This window comes from Coccinella septempunctata, chromosome 2, assembly GCF_907165205.1.
Source record: "Coccinella septempunctata chromosome 2, icCocSept1.1, whole genome shotgun sequence".
Classification (NCBI taxonomy): domain Eukaryota; kingdom Metazoa; phylum Arthropoda; class Insecta; order Coleoptera; family Coccinellidae; genus Coccinella; species Coccinella septempunctata.
Window position 1 is genome coordinate 15,625,926 of NC_058190.1, and position 13,126 is coordinate 15,639,051.

A 13,126-nucleotide genomic window follows, 5' to 3' on the forward strand; every position below is an offset into this window, starting at 1 on the left:
AACACGGAACCCCCTTCTAGATACAGCCTGAAATGTAAAAAAATTCCATAATTTGGTGTCCCCCGACTCCCCTACGGTGGTACAAATTATGAAATATTGTTTTTTCGAAAGCACTCGTGTTTTCCAATATTTCAACGAAAAAATCATGAACGACACGGAACCCCCTCCTCGTTACAGCCTGAAATGTAAAAAAATTCCATAATTTGGGGGACACCCCTACGGTGGTACAAATTATGAAATATGATTTTCTCGAATGTATCGTGTTCCTCAATATTTCAACGGAAAAAACGAACACGGGACCCCCTCCTCGATACAGCCTGAAATGTAAAAAAGTAGGATAACTTGTTTTTCCTTACCCACTTAGGGTGGTACACATTCTTATATACTTTCAAACCACTACTTATCGCGCAACATCTCGCGAAATACGGTCTAAAATGTAATGATTTCGCACGATTCAATTCCCCGAATGTCACCAATGGCGGTGAAAATTATTGTGATATGTATTGTGTCTTGAACAGATTTCCAGCAACGGTTTTCCAAATCGAATTCTGTTGTGTCCCACAACGGAAATATATATCATCAATTTTTCTAGTATTTCTGTATGGAAATATTGATGAAATACTATATCAACATCAATACTACTCATTACTAAATTTTTGTTTGACTCTTAGTAATGGCTACACCATTATCAATCGTCCACGATATTGCAATCATAACGAAGAACTATGAGTAACGGGCAATAAGCGTGGATACGAAATATTTGGAGATCTGGCAACAGCGCACCTAGATTTGTCCGTATCCCAACTTCGACAGTCTACACGTCATAAACCGTGTAATGAGAAAATGGGTTTTCCAACCTATTCCCTCATTTTAGAATAATTATTTTAGTTTTCTTTTTAAATAATTTTGTTTCGAATTAATTTCCGAAAAATCTTTTCGAATTTCCAATTCAGGATTTCGACATCGTTCGGAATTGTAAACATACCGTACCGTTTTTATTCCGTTTTTATTTCCTAAAAACGATGTCGCACCGTATAAAACATCCTGAATTGGAAGATAACCGAGTTTTTTTGGTTTGCTAGCACAGATAAGTCGAAATTAAAACGTCTTCATCGACGCAAATTTACCGAATTTCGACTGTCGGGCACATCTGATTTCCGCACCCCCCCTGTGGGTATAAAATCAGATGTTCCCCCGCAGGCCACTTCACTTACGAATTATTTTCAGTGTGTTCACTTACGATTTTAGATTCGAATTACGCTTAACCGCCTTAGCTTCCGCCGCCGAGTTTTACTAGAAGATTTCTTTTTTTTTGAGTTTTGGGTCTCACCGTTCTGAATACAAATTTTTTTAGTTTTTTTTTCTCTCTCTGTAATATTGGGTGATTTTTGAAATTCGGGAGTGCAAGTGGCCAAGCCAAAGGTAAGACGACACGCCGTTATATTTTTTTTTAATATTGGAACTTCAGTTTTCCGTCTCTCATACCCGAGTCTGAGTTCCGCCCCTACTGTCATTAAAGTACCCTGCAGGTGCGGACGCCCAGGGGGTACCGAGGACACTTTGGGGTGGCTCACCCTTTCCCGAAATTTCCCGTCTTATCTAGTTCACCCCTACTGTCATTAAAGTACCCTGCAGGTGCGGACGCCCAGGGGGTACCGAGGACACTTTGGGGTGACGCACCCTTTCCCCAGTTCCCGTCTTTTTACCCCGTTCCGGTGTTCACCTTTACGGTTAGGGAGGCATTCTGCTGGTGCGGACGCCCGGGGAGTGCCGAACGAGCCTGAAGGTGAGCCGTCGTATTTCTGTGCTGTCTTTTATCCCCTAACCCGGCTGAAGTCCAATATCTGTCCGTCAAGTGTACGTCTCAGGTTCTGGCTGGCGAACAACTCCGTTAACCCCCGTATACCGTTGAGATCGGATCCAGTGTTATTCCGTTAGTCTTTGCCCTGTAAATCTCACCGATTTCGAGTCACTGAATTTTGTAATAGTGCTAGTTGTGTTCCCCTTTTTCGAATCGACAAATAAAAGTTGTAAACGTTGATTCTGCCTATCATTGTGCGTCGCTAACACCCTAGACACAAGGGAGCCCTGTCTCCGGCTAGTAGCTGCCAGGGTAGGTTTGCTATTCTCCCTTAAAGAATAGCTGGCGCTCGAGTCCACCGAGGAAAACCCCGTTACAAAAATGGCGCCCGAGCAGGGACCGTTCAGAATCTACCAGGAAACAACTGAGGTGAGAGACATTAACCGGACAGTGAGTGAATTCCCGAAACAGTGAGTAAAACCTCAGAACAGTGAGTAACTATTCCTTGAACGGAAAACTGTGAAAAATAAACTTGAACTGTGTTTTATTCCCTGCCTTTCTGTATTGAACTGTTATACTGTGAATTGAATTGGACTATATTTTGAAAATTTTCCTACTGTTGAACCCCGTTGAAAATAATTTGTGATTATTCTTTTTGCCGATTACTGTATTGAGTTGTTGAACACTGAACTGTTATTCCGCCGTTATATCAGTGAAAACTATTTCCGATTTCTAATTGCATATTTCTGATTTATTGAATTGAACTGTTTTAATTTCACATTGAAGGTGAGTGAATTTCCGGACTCTGAAAAATTGAAAATTTATTGTCGCAATTGGTAAAATTTAATAGGTGTGATTTACCTATCGGTTCAATAGGGAATCACCTATTACCTGTTGATGACCATCTACCTGTTTTCTATTTTCTTTTGACCTGTACTGTTGAAACCTGCCGATTATTTCTGATTTTTCTGAAAACTGAAAGTCAATTGTTGTGATTTATTTTCTGGCTATTGAACTTTGAAAACTTTTTGGAAATTTAACCTGTGCGTTTTGGTGCTATTCGAATTTCAGGAAATTTTTCGGACTATACGAAGTGACTTGCGATTGTGTGCGGCATTTCTCGAATATTTTCGGACTTTAGTGGGACTGAGTGAATATTTTTTTTTCTCGAGTAACGTTGGACTTTAAAAATTTTTGAAATTTTTTTTTTTTGTGATACATCCGGACTTATATTGTTTTGGTGCGCCGGGACTTAGACTTTTTTCTGATACACCGGGACTTAGACCCACTTCGAACTTAAGTGAATACGATTAACTTACCGGGTTGGACTTAGAACTTGAACGGATTGTGAAAGACATACCGGGTGTGAAATATTGGTGCGTTCTGAATCGGACTTAGTTAAATATAATATGTCGAACATGGATGTGAACCGGTTACTCAGTGATGAACTTACATTCGAATTACAACTGAGGGGACAATCGATACCCGGTACTGTGATGACTAAACGGAGTCTGCTACGACGGGTGCTTCAGTCTAATGAACCTCTACTACCCCCAACATCATTGAATCCCGCCTCCGAGATTGAGATCTGTCAAAATAAACTAACCGATTTGGTGGAATCCCTTCAGAACTTCAATCATAGTAATGCGGCTAACGAATTTTCGCGAATTTACACCAGATTAATACACATTCAAGGCAGGCTGAACTTTATTGTCACCGCAGACACAGCACAGTTACAATTGATTGAACAAATGAAGGCGACTACAGATAAAGCATTGGAGGCACTGGAGGAGCTGCGTAGGAGGAGTGATCATGAACAGCCGCAGACATCCAACCGAGGTCAGAGGTCTCTTTTGGATGAGGAGGTGCCCAGTTCACCTGGGATGTCACCGATCCAACCGGAGAGGTTATCAAAGGTTGAACCATCACTTATCGATTTAGGAGATGGTGTTGATCCTCCTGCTGTAGTTAATGTCTCACGTACCGGGACATCTGTAAGAAATCCAACATTAGAACGGGTCATGAATGAGACAAGGCAGACATGTAGAGCATTACTACAACAATTACCAGCGATACCTCTCACACAGTCACAGGACTGTGGGACAACAACACCTGAGGGTCCGACACAAAGTAGATGGGTTAATTCCACACGAAGGGTATCTTTTCCACACTTACCTGCACCGTGGATAAGTTCTGACCGGCCAATTATCACAACACCTGCCAGGTCGGAACCGGAGTCTCGATCAACAGTACCAACTGTTCCGGTACACAAATGGAACATCTCCTTTGATGGCACTGGTAGTGTAACCGGATTTCTTGAAGAGGTGGAGAGGCTGGCTGAATCTCGTAAAGTGTCCCTGGAACAGGTTTTCGAATCAGTGTATGAGTTACTACGAAAGGATGCTAGGGATTGGTTCATTCCCCGGAGAGGTACTTTCGAGGACTGGGAGGATTTTAGCAACCAACTGAAAGAAGCATTTCTGCCAGTTAACTACGAGGAGAATCTGTTGGAGGAAATAAAAAGGCGAACACAGGGCCCTGAAGAAAAGTTGCTTCTATATGTTACCCGGATGCAGAACTTGTTCCAGAAACTCACCTATGCAAAACCATCCGAGGTGGAGCAGATCCGGCTTATCCGACAGAGGTTGATCCCGCCCTTACAGCAAGCCTTGGCTTTCCAGGAGACCAAGACTTATGATGAACTTCTCCGCAAGGGAAAAGTTTTTGAACTGGTCCAGTGGCAGATGAGCCAGTACACCCGGCCACCCTCCAAACCAGGTTTTGTGGAGGAACCTCACCTGACATACAGTCCCCGTCAACTGAACCGATATCAAGCCAGTTTTCCTATGGATACCAGAGAACAGGTTCGCCAAACAGCTGATCACAGGGAATCAGTCCCGCCGACACAAGCCAACCAGACACGACTTTCTCCGCCGAGGGAAAGCCGTCCAGAGCCACCCAAGTCCAGAGAGTCAATAGCCCAGCGACAGGAATCTCACCGTCCGACTTCTGGAGGCAGGTCCGAAGGTCGATCCAGACCTGCAACACCGCCACCCCGCCGTCCAGCCGAAAATAGCCCCGCTGACCGGACGGAACCACCTTCAGGGAGGAGAGTGTCCTTCCAGACACAGTGTTTCCGATGTGGTGGATATGGCCACATGCGTCGAGAATGTCGCAGGCCACCGAAAATCTTCTGTTCCCGATGCCAGAGGGAAAACATTCTCTCACGAGACTGTCCGTGTTCGGGAAACTGAAGGGGAGATTGGAGGCGGAGTCGACCACATCTCCCGGAATCTTGACTCCACTGGCACCGACTACCTGTAATGATAACCGTCCGTTAGTAGAGGTCAGAATAGCCGGCAAACACTTCCGAGCACTGATAGATACCGGAGCGACCAGGAGTTTCTGCAGTCAGGCCGTATCCGATCAGTCTGAAAGTAAAGGAATCACCGGACAAACAATGCACAACAGTTTCGCAGTAATAGCGAACGGACAAACCACCGTCACACCGAAACTGTACACCACCACCGTGCAAATTTCCGACTACACACTGCCTGATTTGAAATTCTTACTGGTACCAAACTTACCGGTTGACATTATTCTGGGGATGGATGTTCTGTCGACTTTCAAGTTTTCCGTAGATCTCAGTACTGCCGAGTGCTTTCTGGAAGGCCGTCTGATCTCGAAACCGATGACTCCTGTCGAAACCACCGCAGTTCACACCGCCGAAGAACACCTATTGGAATTGACGGAGTCTCAGAAACAGGAGCTGGAGGCATTTCTGCAAGAAGAATTAAAGAAGTTTGAAGACCTATATGGTACAACCGACCTGATTGAACATAAGATCAAACTTAAACCGGGCACCGAACCGATAAAACAACGATACCGACCCCTAAACCCGAAAATGCAGGAGATCTTCAATCAGGAAGTAGACCGTATGCTGGCTGAGGGAGTGATTGAACCCTCCAAGTCACCGTGGAGTTCACCAGTAGTGTTGGTCAGGAAGAAAGACGGAAAATACCGTTTTTGCATCGACTTCCGTGCCGTCAATCAAGTGTCTGCAAAAGATGCATACCCGTTACCGTACATTTCTGGGATTCTGGATAAACTGCGTAAGGCCAAGTACATCTCCACACTGGATCTGAAACAAGGATACTGGCAGATACCGTTAGCAAAGGAAAGCCGTCCGATTACTGCCTTCACAGTTCCAGGGAGGGGATTGTTCCAGTTCACCGTCATGCCGTTTGGTCTTCACGCTAGTCCAGCCACATTTCAGAGATTCTTAGATACCGTTATTGGCCCAGAAATGGAACCGGAGGCGTTCGCTTACCTGGACGACATAGTTGTCCTGGGGGAAACTTTCGAGGAGCACCTGGAGAACTTAAGAGAAGTATTCCGGCGGTTGAGAGAAGCCAATCTTCGTCTCAATCCCGAAAAGTGTGACTTTGTGCGAAAATCCCTAAAATACCTAGGACATGTCGTTACCTCCGAAGGAATCCGTACCGACCCGGATAAAGTTTCCTCTATCGTAGCATTCCCAGCGCCGAAAACTATCCGTGAATTGCGCCGTTTTCTGGGAGTTGCTAGCTGGTACCGTCGTTTTATAGAGAACTTTTCCGATGTCGTTGCACCGTTGACCCACCTGTTAAAGAAGAAACCACGTTGGAAGTGGGGTGAGGAACAACAAAAAGCGTTCGACCTCCTGAAACAAAAACTGACCGAATCACCGATACTGGCCTGTCCGGATTTCAATCAACCGTTCGTCCTGCAAACAGACGCCAGTGACGTAGGCCTTGGAGGAGCCCTGACCCAAGTTCTTGATGGAGAGGAAAGGGTGATCGCCTATGTCAGCCGTACCTTGAACACCGCCGAAAGAAATTACTCCGTGTCCGAAAAGGAATGTCTCGCCATTTTTTTCTCGATAGAGAAACTGTGACCATACCTGGAAGGATTTCATTTCACCGTAATTTCCGACCACATGAGTCTGAAATGGCTGAATTCCATCAAGTCACCGTCTGGAAGAATTGCTCGATGGGCCGTTTTCCTTCAGCAATTCGACTTTGAAGTCCAATACCGGAAAGGTGCCCTGAACAAAGTCGCCGACAGTCTGTCCCGAAACCCGTTACCGTCTGTAGATTCCGTATGCCTGGCCGACGTCGAAGTTCGCTGCAGTTGGTACAACAAAAAGCTCCAAGAGGTACAAAGAGACCCAGAAGATTTCCCTGACTACGCCGTTGAGGATGGGAAACTGTATCGTCACTTCTGGGACTCTTCCGACTTTACTGAAGTTGGATCCGGACAACCATGGAAGCTCTGTGTACCCACCGAACAACGACTGGAGGTCCTGAAAGAAAATCACGATTCGGAATTAGCTGGTCACCTGGGAATCTCCAAAACCATCTCTCGGCTAGCCCGGAATTATTACTGGCCAGGGATGTTCAGAGATGTCGCAAAATACGTAAGAAACTGCCCATCCTGTCAAAGGTACAAAGTACCACAACAGAAGACGCCTGGAAAAATGCAACCACATAGAATGACTGATGCACCGTTCCAAGAGGTCTGTACAGATGTGGTTGGGCCACTTCCCCGTTCCAAGAAGGGAAATTCTTACGTAGTGGTGATGCAGGACCGTTTCACGAAATGGGTTGAATGCCGTCCGTTGCGGAAAGCCACCGCCAAAACCGTTTACTCAGCCCTATATGAACAGGTTATACTCCGATATGGCTGTCCGAAACTGGTGATATCTGACAATGGGGTACAGTATGACAGTAGACTGTTCAAAAACAGTCTCCGAGAGCTAAACATTGCTCACCGCTTCACCCCTCCGTATACACCACAGTGCAACGCCGTAGAACGAGCCAATCGTACGTTGAAAACTATGATAGGTCAGTTCTGTGAAGCCGATCACCGTACTTGGGATGAGAAGTTGGGTGAACTAACCCTCGCCCTGAATACCGCAAAACAAGAATCTACAGGATTCACACCGGCATTCCTGAACTATGGAAGGGAACTAACAGTTCCAAAGGCAATCTACTCGTCAAACACCCAAGACGAAGACACCGAGGAGACAAACAGAAGCCCAGAAGAAAGTAGAGTAAATCTTACTCACCGTACAGAACAAATCCGTCATTTTCAGGAGGCCTATGAGTTTGTCAATACCAGGTTGTACCGTGCATTTGAGCAGCAAGCTCACCATTACAACCTCCGTTGAAGAGAAGTTCGTTTCCATGTCGGTGATAGAGTTCTGCGCCGTGCTAATCCGTTGTCATCCGCCGTTGATAGCTTTGCAGCCAAGTTGGCTCCGAAGTTCTCTGGTCCGTATACCGTTGTGAAAGTAATTTCACCCGTTGTTTATGACCTGAAAGATGACAGTGGTAAGAAAATCACCAATATTCATGTGAAGGATTTAAAACCGTTCCATCCGTCTGATCATTAGTAAGTACACTGTATAGCAACCGAAATAAAAACCAACCATACCGTTATATTATAGCATGCACCTATAATAAATGGGATACATCCGTTCCGTCTGACTCTATTTCACTCCTCTATTACCGTTAAAAATAATATTTATCACCGAAATTAGGTTAGTAATGGGGTACTACCGCTGCTTTCACCGAATAAGTGCCCAGGTGAGTGAAATAGAGCCTTATACTTGTATCTCCTTATTAACTGACAGAATGTACATACCTATAATTCCGCGATTCCACCATAACCGATAGATCTAACCTGGTCTGCCAGAGTTGGAAGATTCTGTTCCGTACAGTTTTGTGTGTTCTGTGCAGCTTTTATTACCACCAAACAGGGCCGTCTGACCGTCATTGGGTAGATAAGTGGTATACCAGAACACCTACAACAGAAAATTCCGTTAATTCACTGGAAAAACAGGAACCGTAACAGTTAATTCAATTTTTCTGTATTATTTGTGAGACCGATAATAACAAGTGAGATACACCCGTCCTGTCTGTCTCTATTTCACCCCTGTGTCACTAATAAATACAATAACCGAATAGAAAATAGCAATAGAAGGCTGACACCGCTTACACCGATATTACAAACTGGCCTGAACGGTAAGTGAAATAGAACAGTATATTTGTATCTCCTTATTAAAATTACCGACCGTACTTACCGTTTCTTCCGAAATTCCACCAAACACCCTGTTATCCCTCTGCTCCAGGATATCAGTATGCTAAATGCTTTTTCTCTCATTTTTATGCAACCTCCAACTGCTGCTGACTCCAACACCCTCGGAGAAGCTCACCACCGTCACAGGGGGAGTCAACGACGCTGTCCAGTATTCCAAACTACCCTGGTTGGACGATATTAGTAACTGTTAACCCCCACGACATGTGCCCGGCGCCGGCTTTGCGAAGTCCACCCTAAAATGGTTCAGAAATAACACAACGAATGACAAATCGAAATGGTACTCACTTTGAAGATTCCGTCCTGCACTGTTTCCACTATTTTCCGGCATTTCTTTCACCGATGGAAATGGAAATCGAAATTTGGAACCACCCGGCGAAATTTGACAATTGGACTTTGGAGGTTAGCTGATAGAACACAGAACTTCGACAGATTCATCCAAAGATATTACACACCAAGATAGAGCATAATGAGAGAGAAAACGTCCTCGAAATAAGATAGCTATATGTTTATATTCTGATCAAAACCAAAACAATAAACCACATACAGCGATTGGTTGAAAAGACTCGTGTTTTCCGAAGTTATCCGAAGTGATGATCAAAACCAAAACAATAAACCACATACAACGATTGGTTGAAAGAATCGTGTTTTCCGAAGCTATCCGAATGATGCTGAATTGTCAAGCAGCGTTGGCAATATTTTTGGAAAAGTATATAATCCCAGGTTTTCGCTTCCGTTCGAGAGGAAATATGACATAATTATTTCTATGTAAAATGTATCGGCTATTTAATAAACGATAATACTGACAATACTAATGCTTGATGAATTCAGGATATGTTCTAAGCCAAGTTACATAATGAAATTATGTTCATAAATTTAATATAAAAAAATAAGGAGATGACGAAGAAAGAAGTTTGGCAACGTTGTTTATTCAACAACCCACTTCGAATAGGCGCTTTCTTTTTGGTGCTTCATGCACCGGTACAGCTCCGGGCTTCTCGCCCCTGAGCTGTTCCCAAATAAAACGGTTATTAGTGCGCCAACTGCGCGCAGCGAGTTGGATGATCAGCTGTTGGGCAAAATGACAAGAGACAAGTCCGGATTCGCTTTTCTTTGGATTATTTGTTATAAGTTTGACGTTAAAGTCGTTGATTATTAATAAGTTTCACTATTTTTCCGAAATCTATTGCCATATATTTGGTTGAAAAACTTGATTTACCGGGTAAACATTACCCTTTCTTTGCTATGGAGAGTAAAAATATACGAAATACTGGATATGTCTGTAGATATAAAACTTGAAAAAATTATTTAACAATGATTTAATCTCTTAAAGCTTCGTTTATAATCCTCTTTGGTAAAAGTAGGTAAAGAGTGTTCTGATTTTACGAAAATTGCATTCAAGGACGTGAAATATCAACTTATTTGAAATGAAATGCTACATTTTCACTGATGGGCGCTACTAAACTGAAGCTTGTCGTTTATTCATTTGATCGATCTCTAAAAATTATGCATTCATGAAAAAAATGATTAGTTCACTCTTCAAACCTGAAAGAACGAATCCTATCTTCATTCAAAATCATTCAGTTCTAATTCCATCTAACATTGATTCTTTATTCATTTATTCAATAAAAAAATTAACTGACAGCTTCAATTGACGAAAAAATCAATCTTAGGTGGTCCATAAGGTGTATTACAGCCTTTTTATAGTATTAATCCACAAATTTCAACAATACACGTCTTCTAATATTTGTTGACATGTAAACATAACCAAAAAGTTTGTTTACGGGCTTCAAGCCCTCGACGTGCACCAGCATTTCGGTTGGTGCAAGAGGGGGCAGGGGAAGGGAACGCGAGCTGCTCCGGTGCTTCACGCCCCAATCAAAAAGAACGCGTCGGTGCTCGAGCGAGATGCACCGGAGCTGCCCAGGAGCTGCTCAAACGGTCAAAAAGAAAGCGTAAAATGGCCACATGTTTACATATTCTCGAATCTTGAATGATACAAACGTTATTGTTGGACGATTTACGTGAAAACGGTGTTAGACAATAACTAGAAACTGCAAAAATGGCGAATCTCTGTGTGGTGTGCAAAAAAATCAGCAGTAAAAACAATGGAAATCCATGCACCGGTAAGTAAACAACAACAAACGATATTTTTCCATAGGCGTAACTTGGGATACCTAGCTTTTTTCATTAGTCTCGTACTAATTTCGTATTGTTTAATTCATCACTAAAGAATTTTTCCTCTCATTAGAATGCCTATTGATAGTGCTCGACAGAAATTATGGATGGACCAGTTGAAACTGAAAATTTCAGAATCTTCCAAATGGGTATATGTTTGCTCTGACCATTTCTGTGACGAAGATTTCATCCTTAAATTTGGAAAAAAATGTTTGAAAACGGAAGCTATTCCATCCAGGATTTCATTGCCTGATCCTTGGTGAGTATTCTGAATATTTTGAATGTATCGAGTGAAATCAATCATTTAAATAATTTTACTATAATAAATCAAGGGATTACATAATTCTTATTGAAGAATCCTAATTTTTTATATTTTATTTCAGTTCAAGTAACACATTAGCGGCTTCAGACGAAAGGTATATGACCCAGGACCCATCAGATGTTGGTAAAGTTGGGGAGTCCTCAAAATTGATTGGTTCTGAATTATCAGAAACTTCAGATTTGTCTGCTACCGCAAGTGCTTCAGATTTATCTGCCACATTGACTGCTTCCGATTTATCTGCTACAGACATGTCTGTTGCTTTGGCCGCTTCAGATTTATCAGGCAAAGTGGATTCCTTAGAAGTATTTGATACTGAAAAATTTGCAGCACCACATACAAAAACGTGAGTGTATTGAATATTATTTTGAATGCATCAGGTGAAAACAATCATTTAAAAATTGTTTGTCTTGCGATCATTTCCAACCATAATTTATGTTGATATGTTTTCATTTCAGTTCATGTTGCACATCGACTGCTTCAGATGGAAGGAGTGTGACCCAGACTCTCTCAGATATTGGTAGAGTAGAGGAATTTCCAAAACTGAGTGGTCTGAACTATCTAAAACTTCAACAGCTTCAGATTTGTCTGCTACATGCAATGATTGCACCAGTCTGTTGATACCCCTCATCAAAAAAACTACGTGTATTTCCTTTATTTTCAAATTTGATAGTATCTGTCCATTGTCATGTTGTCACACTTTCAGAATCCTATTGTTTCGTTTATATATTCTATTTTCCAGATCTATATGTACTAAAAATGATGGATAATTTTTATCTTGTAATAGTGTGGTACTCACCACATTTTCAATTGTGCAAAATGGTTGAAAACAAAATAATACTTGATTCAAGTTCAGTAATGAATTCAGTAATCTAATAAAAGAATTATGCTTCCTAATTAGTCCTTCTTATTATAAATGTTGCATATAAATGCTGAGCTACAGGATTATTGTGATATGTTTTTATAAAGGAATTTTTTGTCAGTATTAAGTTTTCAATCATTTAATAAGAACATTCAATCATTTAAATTTTGAGTATAATTTTGATAGACGCATTAACTATTTTGAGAATTGTCTGAGTCTTGTTATTAATTTATGTCATTGTACTGTAATGTTTTTCTGGATGAAGTTGTATAATAATAATTAAGAATTGTTCTTATAAGATTTTGTTCATTTTTTCTATAGGAATATTTCTTCTATTCCTGTTCGACTACAAAAGCAAATTTTAATGAATTATTGCAATTAATTTCTAAATAAAATGTAGAAAACGAAATTTAAGGCTATATCACATATTATTTTCTACTGAAATACTAGCTATCAACATGAACGAATCTGTATTTTTGGAATTATTGAAAAAATAAATTTTTCCTCACATCAGTGGTTTACCATTTTTTTTTTGAAATCTAAATTTATCAAAAAATGTCCCTTGACACAGTAAGCGAACGGCCTAGTGCAAAACCTGAAATTACTTGATGTATGGGCAATGTTATGGATCATACTAAACAAATATTTATTTTTTGGAAGAAACCAATCTTAGTCAGGAAGTTTTTTCACGGAATATGAAGTTTGGATAGTCGACAATCATATGTGTGAATATTTCGTTTTGACTCTCGTTAAAACTTCGGAGATATATCGGCAAAACTTCGTGCTTCAGATTGGTAACCCGAATTGATATCCCAGGGTTGAATAG

At 41.7% G+C, this 13,126-nt stretch overlaps 1 protein-coding gene across 1 annotated transcript; it reads left to right on the forward strand.

Moving 5' to 3' along the window:
• The first annotated feature begins 11,003 nt into the window (after positions 1-11,003).
• LOC123307012 lies at positions 11,004-12,429 on the forward strand. Its single transcript, XM_044889214.1, has 4 exons — positions 11,004-11,067; positions 11,255-11,378; positions 11,503-11,784; positions 11,897-12,429. Exons 1-4 carry the CDS (start codon positions 11,004-11,006, stop codon positions 12,057-12,059), a joined length of 633 nt encoding a protein of 210 aa, XP_044745149.1. The 3' UTR covers positions 12,060-12,429.
• Positions 12,430-13,126: the final 697 nt, after the last annotated feature.